This window comes from Bufo bufo, chromosome 2 (genome assembly GCF_905171765.1).
Source record: "Bufo bufo chromosome 2, aBufBuf1.1, whole genome shotgun sequence".
NCBI lineage: Eukaryota > Metazoa > Chordata > Amphibia > Anura > Bufonidae > Bufo > Bufo bufo.
Genome location: NC_053390.1, coordinates 245866392 through 245891263, shown reverse-complemented (window position 1 = coordinate 245891263; position 24872 = coordinate 245866392). Strand labels below are relative to the sequence as shown.

General features: G+C 42.5%; 1 protein-coding gene across 4 annotated transcripts in view; it reads right to left on the bottom strand.

Moving 5' to 3' along the window:
* The window catches only part of ARVCF (ARVCF delta catenin family member), a 357246-nt gene that overhangs the window by 41181 nt on the left and 291193 nt on the right, over positions 1–24872 (bottom strand). For all 4 annotated transcript variants that reach the window (XM_040416314.1, XM_040416315.1, XM_040416311.1 and 1 more), the window contains 2 exons: positions 10287–10404; positions 8751–8922 (listed from right to left, as the gene is read on the bottom strand). In XM_040416314.1, the coding sequence (XP_040272248.1) occupies positions 8751–8922; positions 10287–10404 (290 nt within the window). The remainder of the gene's footprint in view (positions 1–8750; positions 8923–10286; positions 10405–24872) is intronic.

Genomic DNA, 24872 nt, shown 5'->3' with positions numbered 1-24872 from the left:
ACTAAGCTCTTTTAATAATTTTGGGTGTATCTCATCAGGCCCCTGTGACTTATTTGTCTTCACCTTAGACAGCAAACTTAAAACATCTTCCTCTGTAAAGATACATGCATCAAATGATTTAATAGTCATCCTTTCTAGTGGAGGTCCTTCTCCTTTTTCTTTTGTAAAAACTGAACAGAAGTATTCATTAAGGCAGTCGGCTAGCCCTTTATTCTCTTCTACATACCTTCCGTCCTTTGTTTTTAATTTAATTATTCCTTGTTTTAATTTCCTTTTTTCATTTATATATCTGAAGAATGTCTTATCCCCTTTTTTCATAGACTGAGCTAGTTTTTCTTCTGCCTGCGCTTTAGAAGTTCTTATAACTTGCTTGGCCTCTCTCTGCCTAATCTTGGAGATTTCCTTATCTTCATTGCTCTGGTTTTTTTTTATAATTACAAAATGCTAGCTTTTTATTTTTAATGATTTGGGCCACTTCTGCTGAGTACCACAGTGGTCTCTTCCTTTTTTTGCTTTTACTGACAAGTCTAATGCAATTTTCTGTTGCCTTCAATAATGCACCTTTTAAGTAGTCCCATTTCTCCTGGACTCCATGTAATCCGTTCCAGTCTGATAAGGACTCATTTATGACTAATTTCATTTTTGAAAAGTCTGTTTTTCTAAAATCTAAAACTTTTGTTTTTGTGTGGTGGGACTCTTTCACAGTTCTTATATTAAACCACACTGACTGGTGATCACTAGATCCCAAGGTTTCGCCTACAATGACATCATATACCGAATCCCCATTTGTGAATACCAAATCCAAAATGGCCTCCCTCCGGGTTGGCTCCTCAACCACTTGTTGTAGAGATAACCCCAGTAGACAGTTAACACAAGACCATTACTAATGTATTGTGATTGTCCATATTGCATCCTTTGCTGGCTTGATTCATTTTTCCATCACATTATACACTGCTCGTTTCCAGGGTTACGACCACCCTGCAAACCAGGGGTGGTCCTGCTTACACACCATAGAAAAAAAGTGGTGGGTGGGACCGTGGGAGCACACAGACACACACACACAGCAGCTCCCATCCCAGTCACCTCGTATCTGCGCTGCATCGGTGGCTGTAACTCCTGGATACAAGCAGTGTATAATGCGATGGAGAACTGAATCAAGCCAGCAAAGGAGGCAATCTAGAAAAATCACAATACATTAGTGTCGTGTTAAAGTTTTTTTTTTTTTTCTGAGAGTTTATTTTTACTAATGACCCATCTTCTGGATAGATGATCAGTATATTATCACTGGGGGTCTGACAACAAGGAGCCCTGCCGATCAGCTGTTTGAAAAGGCACTGGCAGTAGTGCCGCACCCTTCTCCAGCTTTGCCTACAGGGATCAGCAACCTTAGGCACTCCAGTTGTTCCGAAACTACAATTCCCAGCATGCTCCATTCATCTCTGAGGAGCAGTGCAAGAATGCAGGCTGGGAGTTTTAGTTTAACAGCTGGAGTGCCAGAGGTTGCCTACGCCATGTGACTACACGTTCATCGGTCACATGGCCTTCTCAAACAGCTGATAGATGGGGTTCCCGAATGTTAGACCCCCACCTATCACATACTGATGACCTATCCTCAGAAAAAAAAAAAAAACACACACACACCACTTCGGAGAACCCCTTTAACTTTGTCTACATGATAAATGTTAGTTTCTGAAGACAACCCAGGCCAGGTTCCTGCATCACAATCTCACCTGGCGCTGTCAATCAAGGACAAGAGGTTGGCAAGGGCCGGTAGGAGCAAGGGAGCACACAGAGGCTTGGGTCTGTCCTTGGTGCACTTAACTGCACATTTGTACATGGAAAAGTACTTTTTCTCCAGCATGAAGCAATAGATTGCTAAGTGAAAGGTATGACTACATTCAGCTGAGCTAGCGCAACAAAGCACCATTTCCTGCTGACAGACACTTTAAAACTGGGTTATTAGTCACACTATGCATTAATCTCAGAAATACCAGTATAGTTGCATGCATTTTCATTCCAACGATTCAAGTGAAAAAAGCTGCAAGGCATGCTGGAACTTTCCAATGAGAATGTGAAAGTGTTGAAATCTAATATGCCCAACACATCCACCCTACTTCTAGGAGGGCCTCAATACAAGTTATATGACTGGTCAAATATACTATATATGGGTAGCCATCTATATACACACACCAATTATTTTTTTTTTAAACTGCACAAATTTTGTGATGGATCGCAGAAATACATAATCTCAGTGTGAACAGAAGCTTACAGCTAAACAGATAACATGGATCATTAAAAGAGGTTCTGTAGCTTTTTCTTACTGATGATATATCCTCTGGATACATCATCTGATTGGCGGGGATCCAACAACCAGGACCCCCGGCGATCAGCTGGGTGCGGCTAAACCACGTTCACTTCACTGCGCCGCTGCCTTCTCAAACAGCTGATCAGCGAGGGTCCCGGGAGTCTATAGATCAGATGCTGATGATCTATAGACTGGTAAGAAGATGCTACAGATCCCCTTTAAAGCAAGAAATGGTAAAATCTATAGACTGGTAAGAAGATGCTACAGAACCCCTTTAAAGCAAGAAATGGTAAAAAAATAAAATAAAATCCTAACAGATTGTAGCACGTGATGTAGTGTAAGGGCCTTTTACACAACACGTTAGCAGTGTATGTTTATCAGATGAGCACGACAAATAGGTTTATGGGTCCATACAACAGGCAGAGGACAAAAGAGTGTAATTTTGGACTGTCAGGCAGGTATCCATCAGTGATAAAGTGAGTTTTTAAAAGGTAAGGAATAGTGCAGCAGACTGTGCTATTGGATTCAGAAGTGTCAGAAAAAAAACAAAAAAAAACACAACAACTTGATATATCAGTGACATTTAAAAAGGTTTTGCTTAGTCAGACTCAGAGTACCGAGACCCCTACTAATTGCTAAAAAGAGGAGAACGAAGAACTCGCACATCTTCAGTAGCAAAGAGAGACGCATGCCACTCCATAATAACCAGTGTGAAACTGAGATTTTGGAGAAAGATTGCAAATGCAGCATGAAGACAGACCAAAACATGAGGAAAAAATAAAATAAAAACAATAGGAATAAATGACAAAAATGAACGCATTGCACCCACACTGAATCCAGACCCATTCACTTCTATGGGGCTGTGCGCATGAGCAGTGATTTTCACGCATCACTTATGTGTTGCGTGAAAATCGCAGCATGCTCTATTTTGTGCGTTTTTCACGTAACGCAGGCTCTATAGAAATGAATAGGGCTGCGTGAAAATCCCAAGCATCCTCAACCAAGTGCGGATGCGGTGCGATTTTCACGCATGGTTGCTAAGATGAGTCTATTCACTATTATTTTCCCTTATAACATGGTTATAAGGGAAAATAGCATTCTTTAATACAGAAAGCTTAGTAGGTCAATTGAGGGTTAAATAAAAACTCACCACCTCCTCTTGATCGTGTAGTTGACGATCTCTTCTTTAATCATGAGCTGCCGGCTAAAGGACGTGGTGACGTCACATCACATGGTCCAATCATATGGTCCATAACCGTGGTGATTGGACCATGTGATGAGCTCAGTGACGTTACCACAGGTCCTTTGACAGGTCCTGACGAAAGAACAGGAGACCGGCAGCTACGCGATCAATTGGAGGTGGCGAGTTAATTTATTTTTTAACCCTCAATTGACCTTGTACTAAGCATTCTGTATTAAAGAATGCTATTATTTTCCCTTCTAACCATGTTATAAAAGGGAAAATAATTACATCTACACAACCTTGAAGCAAAACCTGAACTTCAGTGAAGAAGTTTGGGTCTGGGTACCACATTCAGTTTTTTATCACGCGCATGCAAAACGCATTACACCCGCGCGACAAAAACTGAACTACGGAATGCAATCAAAACTGACTGCAATTGCTACCTACTCACACGGGTTTGCCGCAATGCAACCGGGACGCATCCTGAGCCAAAACGTGAACCCAGCCTAAAGCTCTCCAAACACAATAACGGTCGGCTGAATTATGGGCTGAGCATGCATGTGTTGTGAATGGGAGAGGGGAGAAACCACTGTCGGACATCTCTGGGACCAGCTAAGGCTAGGTTTACCACTCCATTTTGCAGATCTGGTATCCTGCCAGAACAGACTACCGGATTTATAAAACAGATGTGGACAAAGCCTCATCTCCAAGGATAAATGGATCAGGCATACTGAAATACAACATGACTGATCCTTCTCTCCCCAGACATCTGTTGTGATGGAAGAGTCTGTAGGCCCTCCACAGACATTAAATGGTCAACATTCATCTAAGGTGTATGGCCAGCTAACAGAGGAAGATTAGATAGCTTTGGTGGACTGGTTTAATACCTATTGGGCTGTCATAAGCGGGCTACACATATGAGAATGCAGCAGACTGCCATCTCTCCTAATTCTCCCATAAATATGCATGCGTGGCCAAGCATGCATATGTAGTGAAAGAGGAGAAAGCGAATGCCAGGCACCTCTCTGGCAGCGGCTAATCTCGTGAGGACAAAGCATGTCTGATTCTTCTCTTCCCCCAACATCAGCTGTCAGAGGATAGTCAGGAAGCCCCATACACAATCAGCAGTTTTAGCCAACATAGATCTAATGTGTATGGCTCACACTGCCTAAGGACTAAAGGAGGAGTGGTTACATTTTAGTGGTGGTCTCAATCAATGATTTGGCAATATGGAGTTATGGACATCATGTGGTGGTGTATGGCCCACTTAATTGATGGGGGTTAAGGGCTCTTTACACAGGATTAGAAACCACCAGATAAATCGCCAACAAGCATTGTAGCTGCCAACACTCATTCGTCAGGTAATTGGATTGTTTGTGCAGGCACCCAAAATCGCCTTGTGCCGGCAGCAGATCGCGCTGTATACCGACACTGCTGCCAGCAAACAAGTTTGTATGGGTAAGAGCAGTGTCATTAGCAGCCGCTCCTCTATACTGTGGAGGAGATCACTTCATGTAAATGCACCGTCTCCTTCACTGACAAGCAGGTGACTGCCGGGAAGGAACGCTTCCTTCCTGACAAAATCCTGCTAAATTAGGACCTTCAGAGATGTCAGACCTGTGGTGTTCAGGGGATCACTGAGGTTGATCTTGTAAAGAAAAATAGAGTAGTCTTCATGAAACAATCATAGTTGAGTAATGCAGAATACTATGAAGTCTACTGTTATAATCACCAACACTGAAATAAAGTGGAGTTGAGTAACCCAGCAGAATATAATCAGAGGCAGGAAAAAGGAGGGGGTTTAAGGCAGAAGAAGCTACAGACTCACCTTGGTTAAACCACTCCTCTAATAAGCAGGAAAGCAAGAGAAGAAAGGTGAATTACAGGGGGAAGAGAGAAAGCAGGCAGATCTAACTAACAATAAGGCAGAACATGGTGGCTACACTACAGAATAAGAAACTATTGCTGTACAGGTGCACCAAGGCTTCCTTCCACTACAATTCACACAAGCATCTAAAGGGCCAGTTCTCCCTTCAAGATGGCAACCCCGAAACTAGAACTGATCCCAGTAGAAGTTACAAGGAAAGCCTTCATGAAGGAAGCCTTGAGAGGCCTTCCATTCTTCACTTCTACTGTGACGTGCTTATATAAAAGATAGCCATCACTGACAGAGCCAATACAAGGTCCGCGACCAGTAAGAGCCACATGCAATTTTCAGACAATAGCGATAGTAGGGGCTGAGCACTCACCACTTGGACCATAGAAGACGCTTCAAAGGAACAAGGGTAGTTTAATGGTTAAAAAAGGGCACAATTTGTGCAACAAACACCCAACTAGGCAATACATAAAATACAATAGAAAATATTATGGCAAGTACATCATAATCAAAAATTGTGCAGTCACAGGTTCACTGAGGAATAGACCCCGAAATGCGTCTGGTTCAAGGATACCCGCATATCAGCTGACGGACTCATACCCTCCAGTATAATTCTGTCTTTATGGACATTCACCTATCCCTCATGCAGAGTCCACAACAACAGATACCAGGTATGCAGGATATTATTTGCAGAATAAGGGCTCATTCAGACGGCCGTATGCTGTCCGCAAAAATACTGAATGCTATCCGTTTTTTTGCGGATCCGCAAAAAAAAATGAAACGTGTCCTATACTTGTCCGTGAAAATCAGGACATGGCCCCATTGAAGTCTATGGGTCCGCAAAAATACTGAATGCTATCCGGTTTTTTGCAGATCCGTTTTTTTGCGGATCCGCAAAAAAACGGATAGCATTCAGTATTTTTGCGGACAGCATACGGCCGTCTGAATGAGCCCTAACTCTTATAACGGTTCTACCATCTTTTACTGGTGTAAACATCTGATCCTTTTTATACATTTCACATAGTTTAGACAAAGTACCGCATGAAGATTGCAGCTTACAATTTTTTCCGCAAATATATCTCTATCATGAGATCATATGCACACACAGGAAAACCATCTCCTAATTTTTATTCTGCTTCTACATGAAGTACTTGGCATAACATTTTCTATTGTATTTTATGTATTGCCTAGTTGTTGGGTATTTCTTGCACACATTGTGCCTTTTTTAACCATTAAACTACCTAGTTCCTTTGAAGCGTCTTCTATGGTCCAAGTGGTGAGCCACTTAGGCTTTGCAGCACCGGGCTTCTCAATTATTGTCAGGGTGAGCCACCATACTCAATCATTTTCAGACAATAGTTTTTGAGCAGTGCTGCCAGATGTCCTTAGTTGAACTAAAGTAGCACTCCCCGAAAAATAAAGTACTGGTATATTTAATCATTTGTTTTACAAACATGACTATGGATTTATTGATGTATTTTCAGGCTCCATTACTAATGGCAGTTAGACTCACTGGGTCCCATAGCGTTTGCTGTATGGACAGGAAATCTGTTTGTTTATTCTTACAAGGAATGAATAGAGACCAATTCCCTGTTCGGAGAGTCTCATCTGGGGTTACACGATCTAACTGCCCTAAGTAAGAGAGGCTAAAAACACATGAAGCAAATCATGCAAGCATACCAGCACATATACAAACTGTCTGCAGGGGATGGGGAGAATATTTTTCCTGGAGTGCCTCTTTAACAAACTTTGATTTCTGATTTAATCAGTGATTTTGAGTCAAAACCAGGTGCTGATCTTTCCATTATACCTTATGTCTGTGGAGCTTCACTACAGGTTTTGGCTCAAATAACTGATGGAAATAATGTATCAATTAGCTGAAATAAGAACTGGACCTTAGTCAGCCTGCCAACATCCTATATATGACTCTGTATTATAGCTACAGTATAAAAAAAAAGGTACATAAGTAGCTGGGTGGATGGAAGCGTCAGGGACCTCATATCTCCATTAGACACTCACTACCAACTATCCAGCTTGTCTATGTCTACATTAAAGACCTGCATTTAGTAGGCAAGGATACCTGGGAATTATTTCATGAGAAGAGGTCACAAGATTTTCACCGACACTTATGGAGGTCACATATTGATGGCTACACAACATGGCCGAGGCCCTCACAGAAGTTGTCAGATCATTGCGATCGAAGACTATGGATTTCTGATAATACGTTGATGGATTCTTATTAGCAACAAGTCTCATTTACTGAAAAGCATGAGCCAGGAAGTGCTGGCTACGCTGATCCTAAGACTATTATGAGCAGGCTTTAGTCATAAGGACGGGCGAGGGACAGGAGGTACATACAGGAGTCATAGCGTGATTGTGACAGAAGATGGCAGGGAATGTAGCTGGAATCTTGCCTCTGTAAACACATCCAGCGCAAGTTTGAGCAGGCCAGACTTTGCCCAGGTATCAGTGATATGTCATGACGTGGCGGCAGACAATAGTGTTATTTACCTTACCAGTTAATAGGCCATCATCATCTGCATAAACATCTATGACTAACGTCTTCGCTGCTGAAAACCTTTCAAATACAATGTAACCAGGCAAGTCTAAACAACCCATAGAAAAAGTATGACCCTGAGCTCAATATCAAGAAACTGGGAAGAGGCCAACTATGAAGCATGTTGGTGCATAACAGCTGATCATGAAAGCATGTCTGGCAAGGTGGAAGATGATACACATTGTTTAGGCTGGGTGAAACCAAGACTGATGTCGTAATTAATCAGAGTCATTGGGCGTTGCAATGATGTGAGGGTTTAAAAAAATTTAAATCGAACACTGTTGGATTTATGGTTGCAGATCATAAGCCACTTTGCCATCATAGACCCCAATGCTAGTCACCTACTAACTTTTCAAACAAAATGTTTTGATCGTGTGACACGTTGCTATGCAGAGCCAGATCTTGGCTGCCCTTAGTTGGACAGCCGGTACATACTGATGACCTACCCTCAAGATGGCTCGTACAAGCTCTGCTTCCTCTTTGAGATTACACTGCGCGTCGTATCACAGGCGCTGCAGTGCAACTAAATGTGCTCCTCCCATTCAAATGAATGGAACAAGCACTTTAGATTAGATAGCGCTGCCGAGATGTTAGAGATGACACGCAATGTAATCTTGAAGAGGAAGTAGCACTTGCACAAGCGCTGCTTCTTCTGCAAACAGATGATCTGCGGGGGTGTCAGGAGTCAGTCTTCCACCAATCAGACATTGATTACCTATCCTAAGGATAGGTAATCAATATGTACACGCTCCACAACCCCTTTAATTGGTTAGATTAATTTTCATAAACAGCAGCAAGGATGAGGAGCAAACTGTCACAGCTTAGTTACCTTTAGCTTTTTTGCCTCCAAAGCAGCCAGCATCATCTTTCTTTTTCTTTTGCTGTCCACCAATCCCGCTTTGGAGATTGCTGTCTAAATCATGAAATCTGTCTGCTCCTGGCACCTCCTTGTGGACGTGGTATGACAGATTGCGCATGATGCACACACAATTTTCAACAGACTGGTAGAAGAAAAAAAAAAAAAGAAAAATCACATTCGTACGAAGAACTGGAACAACTGTGTAAATTAATGAGCTAAATGCATCAAAATTCTGGCGGTAGTTGCCCTTAAAGGAGTTACTTAAATGGCTTCTTACTTTAGCAAATGGCATTTATCTTGTACAGAAGGTTAATACAAGGCACTTTAATGTATTGTTATGTCCATAATGCCTCCTATTATGGCTTGATCCGTTTTTCCATCACATTATACACTGCTCGCATACACCCTGCAATCCAGAAGCAGTGGCCGTGCTTGCACAATATAGGGAAAAGCACCAGCCTATGTGTGCTCCCGGCAACCAGAAAAGCTGTTGATTTTTCTTAGGCTAGGGCTACACGACAACATGTGTCGTGCGCCAATTTTTATAATGATAGTTATGGCAGGGATCAGCAACCTTCGGCACTGCAGCTGTTGTAAAACAAACTCCCAGCTTGCTCCTTCCACTTGTGTGGGAGTTTAGAGAAAAGCCAAGCAAGTGTGCATGATGGGAGATGTAGTTTCCCAACACCTGAAGTGCCAGAGGTTGCTGACCCCTGGTCTATGGTGTCGCAGTGAGACATGCTGCGACTGCGACACGACAGTTGCAAAAAATCCATCCAAAGACACCATAGACTATTATAAAAATTGGCGCGCTACACATAGTCGTGTAGCCCTAGCCTTAAAGTCTGCAAGCATGACCACCACGTAACCCCTGGAAATGAGCAGTGTATATTGTGATGGGAAAAAAATTAAGAAAACAAACAATGAAGCCAGCAAAGGAAGCAATATGGATAATCACAATACATTAGTAAGGGTCTTGTATTAACTTCCTGTACGTGATAAATGCCAGTTGCTGAAGTGAGACAACCCCTTTAACTTCTGGCAAAATATGCCAACTTTTCTATCGAACCCCTTTCCTATACAAACTTAAAGGATCTGAAGATGACAACCTTCTAGTAAATTTAACCCATTAAGAAACAGAACATCTAACTTCTGTGAACATAAAAAAAAAAAGTTGAAAGTAGATAATTTTAGCATGCTAAGCCACAAAGTGCATTATAGATACATATTAAACATGGCAGCTGTAGCATGGCAAAGAAAAGTGTTGGGACAATCTGCCCGTTTTAGTTGTCCTGGTAACTGGCATTTGAAAGGAGACTCCGTTAAGGAAATTGGACTCATACGGTAAGCAACACATAACCCAGCGAGTTACAGCAAAGTCGCTTGTTCATACAAACACAATTAACAGGCATCAGTTATAGATTCTGAGCTAATGGGCACTGTGGACATAATCACATGCACTGCACAGACAGGACCTTTATGCAGTTTTAAACTACACTGTCTCACCTTGTTGTCTGTGTCCTTTTTACTGACTGCAGACTGGAGGGCATGGAGCAGGGCATCCACCAGTCCATCACACTCACGCAGCCTTCTGCGGGCTTCAGCTCCATCTGAACTGACATTCCTATAAATAAAAAAAAGGCAAACATTATGGATTCTTCAGCTTCTCGCTTAACATGTTGCCACTTCATGAATTCTGAAAATTACAAAGTCTTAACAAGGACCTGTCACAAGATTATATTTTTTTTTCCCAAAAAATCAATACCTTATGCCGTAGTCTAATTTGAGCAGATGCCATTGCACTATTTTTTTTTTATGAACCCTTCAGTTGTGCCAAAGATGCCAGTTACTAGCATCGGCACAGGGAGGAGGAGACCTCGACTCGTCTCCTCTCTGGCTAGGACACTGTTCCATCGCTGCAGACTGCTTCACAGCCAGGGAGAAGACAGGCTCTACTCATGAGATTTGGTTAAAAATCTGGCACTACGGCGCAATGGAGTGGCCAGATGTTTATTAACTTTTTTTTTTAAGTGGATTACAGTGTATACATGATAGACATAGTAGAAAACTACAAAGAAATTAAGGTAAATAATATCACAGCACAACAAGAAGCTCCTCTGTATTCACTGAGAAGTGTGTATGAGATACAGGTTGCCCAATATCAAAAACTAACTTATGGCAAACAAAGAGCTGCTCTTAATGCCAAATCCCTTGCGACTCGTCCTACTGATAGATGAATACACAAACTCTATATACACACACACACACACACACACACACACTACTGGTACTACTAATGGTCGTCTGTAACTAGGTTACATATCCCTTCCTAGAAACACTGCATTATTCATACGTGCAAAAAGTTCAACATACACAACAGATTCCCAACCAGTCTACAGATAATAATGAACCAGGGACGTGGCCACTGACTTCTGCTCCTGAACCCTCTCTGGTTTATTACAAGGTCTTGTATGGAGGTAAAGCCTTCGACCTTCAGTGTGGTCAACACCGGCTACACTCAATCCTCCAATGGCACACATTCATTAACTCATGGCCACCTCCAGGGGGCTGAAGCAGAAAATTCTAACACATTTCTCCGAAATGCCAAGTTATTCAGATTGCAGCCGAGATAAGGTCTGAATGTAATTCATTGTGAAAGCTCTAATTCCCAGTCACTTTCTTTGAGACACAAACTCTGCATTAAATCGAGATTAATAGGGAAGGTTGAGCATTGACTCATGCCCACACAGAGCAGTCTCTGATTCTGGAGACCAAGCATATATAAAAGATAAATGGCAAAACAGCCGCACAAACTAACGGGCACGTCAGAGGGCGGTGTCGTAAAGTCAGTAAGAGATCCTGCTGCATCAATCTAGCAAAATCACAAAGGATTGGTGTTACATACTAAACATAATGTATATGTTGTATTGCTTCAATGTACGATTCTGGTTCATCTGATCTACAAGCATTATCTTCTGAGAAAGTCTTGTGACTTTCTTGCCCCAGAAAACTAGCATGGAGCCCTTTACTCCAGGGTTTGATCAATCTGGTGCATCCTTATGTCTTACATTGTGAAACATTTGATACATTTGGTGCCATTATTGCAATACAGACTACAGCTTTTATCATAGAATACTAATGGTATAACGATTTCAGTCTTTCTAAATAAAACTTAGCCTAATAGGATGGTAAAAATAAAATAAATCTTTAATATAAACACTTGTTAAAAATTGGCTAATCCCTCAAAGTGTATAGAGATAGGCAGATGGTCAGAGAAGATCCTTCTGGCCCCCAATAGAATGACTACAGACTCCCTACACAATGGTTATGGATGTACACAGTGGTCTATACGTCAGTCACAATCATATCTCACTCCGTTGGTGGTGGCAATAACCTGCGCTGAGTTTATTCACCATTATGCCACCACTGAAGTTACATTCATCAGGAGTCCCTATCAAGCAAACGTAAGGAAAATGTTCCTCCGGTGTCTGTTTCTGCCCACCACAATGGTCGCCTGGGGGACTCCTTGCTACTGCTATACCAGAAGCTACCCAACTATACCCAGCCCTCACTCAACGCATTTCTGGCTGCCCTGTGTCGGGCACCTCTTCAGGGGCAATGGGCAAAGGGGTGCAGAGTAACAGGTACGCTGACCACTACTAAGACATAGCGGAGGACGCAACACGTGTGTTGTGCAGCCGTATCGGCGCTGGTATAGAAACATAGAATGTGTCGGCAGATAAGAACCATTTGGCCCATCTAGTCTGCCCAATATATCTGAATACTATGGATAGCCCCTGGCCCTATCTTATATGAAGGATAGCCATATGCCTATCCCATGCACGCTTAAACCCCTTCACTGTATTTGCAGCTACCACTTCTGCAGGAAGGCTATTCCATGCATCCACTACTCTCTCAGTAAAGTAATACTTCCTTATATTACTTTTAAACCTTTGCTCCTCTAATTTAAAACTGTGTCCTCTTGTGGTAGTTTTTCTTCTTTTAAATATGCTCTCCTCCTTTACCGAGTTGATTCCCTTTATGTATTTAAAAGTTTATCATATCCCCTCTGTCTCTTTCTTCCAAGCTATACATGTTAAGGTCCTTTAACCTTTCCTGGTAAGTTTTATCCTGCAATCCATGTACTAGATTAGTAGCTCTTCTCTGAACTCTAGAGAGAGTATCTATATCCTTCTGGAGATATGGCCTCCAGTACTGCGCACAATACTCCAAGTGAGGTCTCACCAGTGTTCTGTACAGCGGCATAAGCACTTCACTCTTTCTACTGCTTATACCTCTCCCTATACATCCAAGCATTCTGCTGGCATTTCGTGCTGCTCTATTACATTGTCTTCCCACCTTTAAGTCTTCTGAAATAATTACTCCTAAATCCCTTTCCTCAGATACTGAGGTCAGGACTGTGTCAAATATTCTATATTCTGCCCTTGGGTTTTTACGCCCCAGGTGCATTATCTTGCACTTATCCACATTAAATTTCAGTTGCCAGAGTTCTGACCATTCTTCTAGTTTTCCTAAATCCTTTTCCTTTTGGCGTTTCCCTCCAGGAACATCAACCCTGTTACATATCTTTGGGTCATCAGCAAAAAGACACACCTTCCCATTGAGGCCTTTTGCAATATCATTTATGAAGATATTAAACAAAATCGGTCCCAGTACAGATCCCTGTGGAACCCCACTGGTAACATGACCTTGTTTTGAATGTTCTCCATTGACTACAACCCTCTGTTGTCTGTCACTCAGCCACTGCCTAATCCACTCAACAATATGGGAGTCCATGCTCAATGACTGCAGTTTATTGATAAGTCTTCTATGTGGGACAGTGTCAAAAGCCTTACTAAAATCTAGATATGCGATGTCTACTGCACCTCCACCGTCTATTATTTTAGTCACCCAGTCAAAAAAATCTATAAGATTTGTTTGACATGATCTCCCTGAAGTAAACCCATGTTGTTTTTCATCTTGCAATCCATGGGATTTTAGATGTTCCACAATCCTATCCTTTAATAGGGTTTCCATTAATTTGCCTACTATTGATGTCAGACTCACTGGTCTATAGTTGCTCGATTCCTCCCTACTACCTTTCTTGTGAATGGGCACGACATTTGCCAATTTCCAATCTTCCAGGACGACTCCTGTTACTAATGATTGGTTAAATAAATCTGTTAGCGGTTTTGCCAGCTCACCACTAAGCTCTTTTAATAATTTTGGGTGTATTTCATCAGGCCCCTGTGACTTATTTGTCTTCACCTTAGACAGCAAACATAGAACATCTTCCTCTGTAAAGATACATGCAAATGATTTATTAATCATCCTTTCTAGTGGAGGTCCTTCTCCTTTTTCTTTTGTAAAAACTGAACAGAAGTATTCATTAAGGCAGTCGGCTAGCCCTTTATTCTCTTCTACATACCTTCCGTCCTTTGTTTTTAATTTAGTTATTCCTGGTTTTAATTTCCTTTTTTCATTTATATATCTGAAGAATGTCTTATCCCCTTTTTTCATAGACTGAGCTAGTTTTTCTTCTGCCTGCGCTTTAGAAGTTCTTATAACTTGCTTGGCCCCTCTCTGCCTAATCTTGTAGATTTCCTTATCTTCATTGCTCTGGGTTTTTTTATAATTCCAAAATGCTAGCTTTTTATTTTTAATGATTTGGGCCACTTCTGCTGAGTACCACAGTGGTCTCTTCCTTTTTTTGCTTTTACTGACAAGTCTAATGCAATTTTCTGTTGCCTTCAATAATGCACCTTTTAAGTAGTCCCATTTCTCCTGGACTCCATGTAATCCGTTCCAGTCTGATAAGGACTAATTTATGACTAATTTCATTTTTGAAAAGTCTGTTTTTCTAAAATCTAAAACTTTTGTTTTTGTGTGGTGGGACTCTTTCACAGTTCTTATATTAAACCACACTGACTGGTGATCACTAGATCCCAAGGTTTCGCCTACAATGACATCATATACAGAATCCCCATTTGTGAATACCAAATCCAAAATGGCCTCCCTCCGGGTTGGCTCCTCAACCACTTGTTGTAGAGATAACCCCAGTAGGGAATTTAGAATATCTGTACTCCTGGTAGAACTTGCTATTTTGGTTTTCCAGTTTATATCTGGAAGATTGAAATCTCCCATAATGATAACTTCTCCTTTCATTGTCATTTTAGCTATTTCTTCAACTAGTAGATCATCTAGTTCTTGAACTTGACCAGGTGGTCTATATATCACACCTACACGAGTTACTGCATGGTTAGCAAACTGCAACATAACCCAAACTGACTATGTTGGCCTCACCAACTTGTATTAGGTTAGATTTAATGCTATCTTTCACATACAGGGCCACTCCTCCTCCTTTCTTGCCTTCTGTCTCTTCTGTATAAAGAGTACCCTGGTATGGTTATGTCCCAGTCATTTCTTTCATTAAACCATGTCTCCGTAACAGCCACTAAATCTACATTCTCAGATGCCATTATTGACCCAAGTTCATTGATTTTTTTACCTAAACTGCGAGCATTTGTAGACAGGACTCTGAGCTTATCATTTCTTAACCTCTGTGCTTCTGACCTGTTCTGGCATTGTTTCGGGGGGCAATTGGACTCTTATTTTCACTCTTTTGCCCCCCCTTCCTAGTTTAAATACTCTTCCGCAAATTCTTGGAGTTGTTCACTAAGTACATTTGTTCCTTTGAGAGAAAGATGCAAACCATCTTTTTTGTACAGTTCCTTTCTATTCCAAGTAGAGCTATCATGAGAAACAAAGCCAAATCCTTGCTCTTGACACCATTTACCAAGCCATATGTTGAACTCCTTTATGCGCCTCTGCCTATCATTCTGAACATTATGCACAGGCAGAACTTCAGAAAATGAAATGGTGGATGCAAAATCCTGTACGTCATTACCAAGTGTGATAAAATATTTTTTCACCTCTGACACTTCATTGCAAGCCAGGTCATTTGTCCCTAGATGGGACATAATATTAATAATACGTCTTCTATCTCTTCTAGCAGTAGCCCCAGGGAGACATCTCACAAAACCATTTTCTTTAAGCTCCACACTTCTTATGATTGAATCACCCAGCAACAGCTGCTTCCTTTGAGACTTCACTTTATCTTTTTTGTTGCATACATTAGACATAGGAGTATGGCATATGGTATGGCAGTATGTGGCCACCAGTTCTTGCTTGTTATAAAGGAATGAGTCGGGTCTCAGACACCCAATGACAGGAGAGATGCGTGTTTGAGCAAGGCGATGTCCCAAATTCCTCTGCTCATAGACATTACAAGTACACGGGGGGGGCGGGGGTTGGGGTGGAACGGACCCTTATGCGGCTCAGTATTTCGCATCAGGGAACCACATGTAGATATTAGGGTACACTGGGAACAAAGGTAAAGCTAAGCAATATTTGGCATCATTGTCTGATTCACAGTCATCATTGGATATCATGTGGTACATCAGAAAATAATAATCATAGATACCCATTAGGATTATACCACCAGTGATTGTGATACTTCCTAAAAGTAGGACTATTATTGACAAGTTATTACAACCCCTATTAGAGGTATATCGAGACCAGTGCAAAGATTAGAAGAAATATATGCATCTGGCCCACTTGGAGATGGAGGATTTAGGAGTGATACCTAGGGGTCTAAATGAAACACGTATAACTTCTACGTTCATTGGGACCCTTTGGTTTCTCTGTCCTTAGCTGGAAAAGCCACTCCAATTCCTTCCTCAGGAGTCTGTTATCAAGGTCACCTCCTCTTGGTGATAGAACACATTTGTCAATCCCTTGAAAACTGATCACTCTGGAATCTCCTGCGTGTGCATTGACAGCGTGTCTAGCCAGGGGAGTGTCTTATTGCGGATGTCCCCCAAATGTTCTCCGACACATTGTCTTAACTCCCGGGTAGTTTGACCCACATACTGTAGGCCACAAGAGCATGTGATGAGATAAAGTACTCCTGTGGCCCTACAGTTAATGAAGGTCCTGATCTCAAATTTTTCAGAGGTGACAGTACTGGTGAACTGAGTGAATTGCATTTAATGCATCCACTACATCTATAGTTCACCTTGACATCTGCAGAAAGCCATGTGCGAGTCTGGACAGGTTTAGTGAAACTGTGGACCAGCCGGTCCCTCAAGTTCCGTCCCCTCCGAAAAGTAATGGACGGGGAATCAACCACCAAGTCACCAACATCCTGGTCTGTTTTAAGGATAACCCAATGTCTATTGAGTATTGTCCTCACTTCATGATGGCCTGTATCAAACGTACCAATAATTCTGATGATCTCATCCTCATTGTCCTTAATTGTGGGGATCAGTTTTTTCCTATCACAGCACAGAGCGTGGTGGTACGCATTTTTCAAGATGATATCCTGGTACCCTCTGGATCTAAATTTTTGTCTCAGATAGTCAGATGCAATTTTAAAGTCAAGTGTATCAGAACAATTGCGTCTTGCTCTCAGGTACTGCCCTTTAGATATGACTTTCCGTAATGTCCACGAGAGCCAGCTTTCCCATTGCAGGAGGTTGTTAGCTGCTGAGGGTTTTCTGAAGATCTTTGTTATCAGCCGTCCTTCTCTTCCCCTTGCGATAGTCATATCAAGGAAGGACATGGAGTCATGATCAACTGTGGAGGTGAAAAATAGCCCCATGTCATTCGTATTGAGCCGTTTTACAAAAGAGTATTACCCTTCCACAATATGAGAATGTCATCAATGTATCACAGCCATAGCTGGATACATGATTACCACTCCTCAAGATGATCCCCAAACACCATTTTCTCCCATCAGCCCAGATAGAGGTTGGTAAAAGTCGGGGCACATGGGCTCCCCATTGCCACCCCTCTGAGCTGGCGGTAGGTATTATCATTAAAGAGTACATTATTGTGTTTAAGACAACATCAAGTAAAGTGAGAACAAACTCATTATGCATGGTGCAATGTGTCTCTCTTTAATTTAAAAAGTGGCGAATAGTTTCCAATCCCTTCATGTGTGGGATAGAACTATATAGGGCTTCCACATCCAGGCTGGCCAAAAGAAGGTCCTCTTCACAAACAACGTTGTTTAAGTTGTTAAGGACATCTATTGTGTCACGTGCGTAGGATGGAAGAGAAGTGACAAACGGACGCAGGATGTTATCAACGTACATGCTAATGATCTGCGTCAAACTTCCAATCCCTGACACAATGGGTCTACCCTTAAGAGGACTACTTCCTTTAGGTGTTTTGGGTAGACTATAAAAACAGGCCATGACGGGATGTGGTGGAAGCCAACTCTTTACGATATTGTTAGAGAGGATTTTCTCACAAAATCTCGTAGCACTGTTCGTCTAATAAAATATTCTCACACATGACTATATATTCCTGTCTGTCAAGGATAACTACAGTCGTGGCCAAAAGTTGAGAATTACATAAATATTGGAAATTGGAAAAGTTGCTGCTTAAGTTTTTATAATAGCAATTTGCATATACTCCAGAATGTGATGAAGAGTGATCAGATGAATTGCATAGTCCTTCTTTGCCATGAAAATGTACTTAATCTCAAAAAAACCTTTCCACTGCATTTCATTGCTGTCATTAAAAAAAACCTGCTGAGATCATTTAAGTAATCGTTTTGTTAACTCAGGTGAGAATGTTGACGAGCACAAGGCTGGAGATCATTATGTCAGGCTGATTGGGTTAGAATGGTAGACTTGACATGTTAAAAGGAGGGGGATGCTTGAAATCATTGTTCTTCCATTGTTAACCATGGTGACCTGCAAAGAAACACGTGCAGCCATCATTGCGTTGCATAAAAATGGCTTCACAGGCAAGGATATTGTGGCTACTAAGATTGCACCTCAATCAACAATTTATAGGATCATCAAGAACTTCAAAGGAAGAGGTTCAATTCTTCTTAAGGAGGCTTCAGGGCGTCCAAGAAAGTCCAGCAAGCGCCAGGATAGTCTCCTAAAGAGGATTCAGCTGCGGGATCGGAGTGCCACCAGTGCAGAGCTTGCTCGGGAATGGCAGCAGGCAGGTGTGAGCGCATCTGCACGCACACGTCGCACAGTGAGGCGAAGAGTTTTGGAAGATGGCCTGGTGTCAAGAAGGGCAGCAAAGAAGCCACTTCTCTCCAAAAATAACATCAGGGACAGATTGATCTTCTGCAGAAAGTATGGTGAATGGACTGCTGAGGACTGGGGCAAAGTCATATTCTCCGATGAAGCCTCTTTCCGATTGTTTGGGGCATCTGGAAAAAGGCTTGTCCGGAGAAGAAAAAGGTGAGCGCTACCATCAGTCCTGTGTCATGCCAACAGTAAAGCATCCTGAGACCATTCATGTGTGGGGTTGTTTCTCATCCAAGGGAATGGGCTCACTCACAATTTTGCCCAAAAACACAGCCATGAATAAAGAATGGTACCAAAACCCCCTCCAACAGCAACTTCTTCCAACAATCCAACAACAGTTTGGTGAAGAACAATGCCTTTTCCAGCACAATGGAGCACCGTGCCATAAGGCAAAAGTGATAACTAAGTGGCTCGGGGACCAAAACGTTGACATTTTGGGTCCATGGCCTGGAAACTTCCCAGATCTTAATCCCATTGAGAACTTGTGGTCAATCCTCAAGAGGCGGGTGGACAAACAAAAACCCACTAATTCTGACAAACTCCAAGTAGTGATTATGAAAGAATGGGTTGCTATCAGTCAGGAATTGGCCCAGAAGTTGATTGAGAGCATGCCCAGTCGAATTGCAGAGGTCCTGAAAAAGAAGGGCCAACACTGCAAATACTGACTCTTTGCATAAATGTCATGTAATTGTCGATAAAAGCCTTTGAAACGTATGACGTGCGTGTAATTATATTTCACGACATCACAGAAACAACTGAAACAAAGATTTAAAAGCAGTTTAGCAGCAAACTTTGTGAAAACTAATATTTGTCATTCTCAAAACTTTTGGCCACGACTGTATATTCCCTCCTTTGTCGGATGGTTTTATGACCATTTGTTCGTCCCTTTCCAATGAACGAAGTTTCTCCGAGTTAGAATGGTAATGCAGACTCCAGCAAAAGGGACTAAATTCCTCATGATAAATCTCCCCCTTTGAGTCTTTACTTTAAGAAGGGAAATGAACAGATTAAACCTAAGGTCATACTGAAGCAAAACCGGAGGTAGACCTTATATTTAAGGTCAGACGGCCATTGTCTCACTTGCTGGCTTTATTAATTTTACCATTGCATTATACACTGCTCATATCCAGGGGTTACAGCAGCCGCTGCCGTGCTTATAAGATGTGGCCGGGATGGCAGCTGTGTGCGCTCCCATTCTCTGCCCCACCAGACAGGCTGACACTTTCCTGTAGTCTGCAAGCATGACCACTGCTGATTGATTGCAGAGTGGTCATAACCCCTGTATATGAGCAGTGCATAATGGTGATGGAAAAATGAATGCAGCCAGCAAAGAAGGCAATATGAAGAATCACAGTACATTAGTAAGTGCCTTGTATTAACTTTCTCTACATGATAAATGCCATTTGCTGAAGTGACAACCCCTTTAACAACCACATCTCAGCAGGCAGTAGTGACATATCTGGTTGTTAGCAGTATTCACCCTTCTCATTAATTCCTGCTCTTATCACAGGTAAAATATGCAAGTCCATTAATAAGGCTGTAGATGAAACCTTAGAAAAGATTCAGCGTTGTCTTCTGTTCTAATAAAACATTTTCATGTAAGGGTAAAGATGAAGCTAGTTAGTAAGCTCAGCTGCTTCTTCCGACAGATTTACTGCCAGCGGGCAGCATTAGACGACCGGTGCCTGCTGAGAGTCTACCTATTGGCTTTCATGATGAAATGACGCAGTCTCTAATACTAGTGTAATTATATGCAATGTCCCCCCTCATGCTGCACCCTGTAATCACGATGAGCTTGTGGCTTACAGACATGAAGAGAAAAGGCACGGTACTGTCTGTAGGATTATTTATTCTTTGAATATTGGTGGTTGTCATGATGCTCGCCACTGATTGCTTGTAGAACAAGTTTGGGCACAATTACCCAGCGTAGAAGACTGGATAAAGTGTGGATTGTGAATGAAACAGGTATCATTTCATAAAAGCACTTTTACATACACAGATATGCTGGGGGGCAGGTCTGAAAGCCTATAATACAAGTTAACTGCCATTAATTTGAAGGCCTATGACATAGGCAGATGCAAAGTGCACACTTCTACATTATGCCAGTAGCCCATCCTTTTTAACACTCACACAACAGATTTAATCTGCAATTAGCCAATATCTGCATATCTGATATCAGCTGACTGACTCACCAGAGGATCCTCCGGGGGACCCACGCACTCAATAATGGACCCCCTAATAAAACGAGACACTTATTGCCTTATGGACCAGGCTAATTTTCACCTTAAGGACCAGGCCACTTTTTGCAAATCTGACCAGTGTCACTTTATGTGTGAATAACTTTAAAACGCTTTTACTTATCCAGGCCATTCTGTACTTCATGACACTAGTAAAAAAAAAAAAGGGAGTAAAAAAAAAAAGCATTTTTATTTATAAAAAAAATATAAAAATTTCCAAGTCTCAATTTATCTTCTATAATACATAGTAATACCTCCAAAAATAGTTATTACTTTACAGTCCCCATATGTCTACTTCATGTTTGGATCATTTTGGGAATTCCATTTTGGTTTTTGGGAATGTTACAAGGCTTAGAAGTTTAGAAGCAAATCTTGAAATATTTCAGAAATTTTCAAAAACCCACTTTTTAAAAAAAGGACCAGTTCAGGTCTGAAATCACTTCGTGAGGCTTACATAATAGAAACCACCCAAAAATGACCGAATTCTAGAAACTACACCCCTCAAGGTATTCAAAACTGATTTTACAAACGTCGTTAACCCTTTAGGTGTTCCACAAGAGTTAATGGCAAATGGAGATAAAACGTCAGAATTTGGATTTTTGGGCAAATTTTCCATTTTAATCAATTTTTTCCAGTAACAAAGCAAGGGTTAACAGCCAAATAAAACTCAATATTTATTGCCCTGATTCTGTAGTTTGCAGAAACACCCCATATGTGGTCGTAAACTACTGTACGGGCACAAGGGGGGGGGGGGGCGTAGAGGGAAAGGAGCGCCGTGTGGTTTTTGGAAGGCAGATTTTGCTGGACTGGTTTATTTACACCATGTCCCAATTGAAGCCCCCTGATGCACCCCTAGAATAGAAACTCCATAAAAGTGACCCCATTTTCGAAACTATGGGATAAGGTGGCAGTTTTGTTGGGGCTATTTTTAGGGTACATATGATTGTTGGTTGCTCTATATTACATTTTTATAAGGCAAGGTTAACAAAAATAGAAATTCTGAAATTTCTTCTCCATTTGTTGAGGAACACCTAAAGGGTTAATAAAGTTTTTAAAATTTGTTTTGAATACCTTGAGGGATGTAATTTCTTAAATGGGGTCCCCTTTATGGAGTTTCTACTCTAGGGGTGCATCAGAGGTTCTTCAAATGGGACATTGTGCAAAAAAAAACAAAAAAAAAAAAAACCTGCCTTCCAGAAACCATCTGGCAATCCTTTCCTTCTGCGCCCTGCTGTTTGGTCCTACAGCAGTTTACAACCACATATGGGGAGTTACTGTAAACTGCAGAATCAGGGTAATAAATAATAAGTTTTGTTTGGCTGTAAACCCATGCTTTGTTAAAATGGAAAATTTGCCCAAAAAAATAGCTGTTTTGGCACAGTTTTTATTAAAAAAAAAATTTGACAGTGTTCATCTGAGGGGTTAGGTCATGGGGTATTTTTATAGGGCAGTTTCTTACGGACACAGACACCTAGTATGTCAACTTTTTTTAAAATTTTAGTTTTACAAAATAATAATTTAGAATTTTTTATTTTTTTTAAAGGTTTTTAGTGTTTTTTTTCGATTGTCAGTGGCTAAATGGAATTAAAATTGGGAAAGGGGATTATAAATTCAGTACTCCATGGAAGTGTGGTACTCCCTGAAGCAACCAGCAATGCAGAGGCCCGGAGGATCGGGGCACGTGTCACACTGAGTGGTGGTGTCCTTCCGTATCCCCCTCCTGTGACACACCAGTATGGGGGACCACACCTGGAAAGTGTTGGCCAGGGACGATCCGGGTGCATCCAGTTGCCGAGGTACTTCGGCCTGCTCTTTCCCAGTCAGAAAAGATCAGGGCCTTGAGGACTGCCTCATAGAACTGGAGGAATTTCCCTGTGTTGCCAGCACTCCGGACCAGCACAAAAGAGTTGTACAAGGCAACCTGTACCAAGTAGACCAACTTTTTTGTACCATGCCCGGGTTTTGCGCATGGCGTTATATAGCTTGAGGACTTGATCAGAGAGATCAACTCCTCCCATATACCGATTGTAGTCGACGATGCAATCGGGCTTGAGAACCATTACCGCGGTACCTCGCACAGGGACAGGGGTGATGACGTTACCGTGAATTGTGGACAGTACAAGGACATCCCTCTTGTCCTTATATCTGACCAGCAACAGGTTTCCACTGGTAAGGGCACGGGTGGCGCCCCTGGGGATAGGTACCTGGAGGGGGTGGGTAGGGAGGCAGCATCGATTTTTCCGCACGGTCCCACAAGCGGACGTGGATCTGGCGGAGAGGGACTGGAACAAGGGGATACTAGTATAAAAAGTTATCCACGTACAGGTGGTAACCCTTATCTAGCAGTGGGTGCATAAGGTCCCACACAAGTTTCCCACGAACACCCAGAGTGGGGGGACATTCTAGGGGTTCAATATGGGAATCTCACTCCTTGTACACACAAAACTTTTAAGTGTACCCTGAGGTACTCTCACAAAGTTTGTACAGCTTCACGCCATACATCGCCACCTTAGAGGGAACATACTGGCGGAAAATGAGTCTCCCCTTGAAAGCATTGAGAGACTCATCAACTGCGACCTCCCTTCCAGGTACATAAGCCTCCAAAAATTTGGCCCCAAAGTGATTGATGACCGGCCTGATTTTGTACAGGCGGTCATAGGCATGATCACCTTGAAGGGGGACATGCTGCATTATCGGCATAATGCAGGCATTTCCGAATGGCCTCAAAACGGGAACGTGTCATGTCCGTACTGTAAAATGGGGTCTGGTAGAGGATGTCCCCACTCCAGTAATGCCTGACACTAGGTTTTTTGACTAGGCCCATGTGCAGCACGAGGCCCCAAAACGTCCTCATCTCGGCTGCACTGACCAGAGTCCAGCCACCGGCCCTAGCCAAAAAGGAGCCCAGGTGTTGAGCAATGAACTGTTGGGTGTACAAGTTCGTTTGCTCCACCATCAGATTCACAAAGTGGTCACTGAAAAAAAAGACTAAAATAGTCAGTCATTCATTCATTGAAGCCCACGGTGGAAATCTGGATTCCTGGTTGGCCAACAAAATTAGGAATCAGGCTCAAAATCCTCTGGGGTACACCATGCAAGTTCACCGATAGGGGGCTCAGGTGGGCCGGAAAACTAGTACAAGCCCCAGAGCTGCTCATACTAGTGTGGACCACAGGGTCCCTGGCATGGTGGTCCTCTTGCTCCACCTGGCGGAGTCTCCACAGCCTTCGGTGCTCATCATCATAGCTAGATGAGGACACTGATTACAAGAGGAAAGTGGGGTCATACTCGTCCTCACTGGGGCTCTCGGAGTCGGAGGCAAGCTGGGCGTATGCCTCCTCAGCCGAGAACATCTGGAGGGCCATAGGGGAGTGTGTGTGTGCGCGCAGAAAACTTTATTTAGTGTGCGTGTGTGGGGGGCAGGGGGTCAAGCTGCTGCACCCATGGGGGGTTTAGGGTCACACAGCTGTGCTGTGGACCCCAGACACCTGATCAGGGTGATGCAACAGTTAGAAACCCCCCCCCAAAACTTTCCCTGAATATCCCCCTGCCCAACCTTTCCCTATGTACACTTTAGTGCCAGGTGGCACTGTGGACGGTCAGAAAGGGGGGTTGCTGGGCACAGACCCAACGCTGCTCCTCCCTCCACGGGATCCGGACACAGAAAGGGAGAGGAGGCAGAGCCGCAGGAAGTTTAAACCTCCCGCCCGCCCTGCAGCCAATCAGAAGCGTTCCTG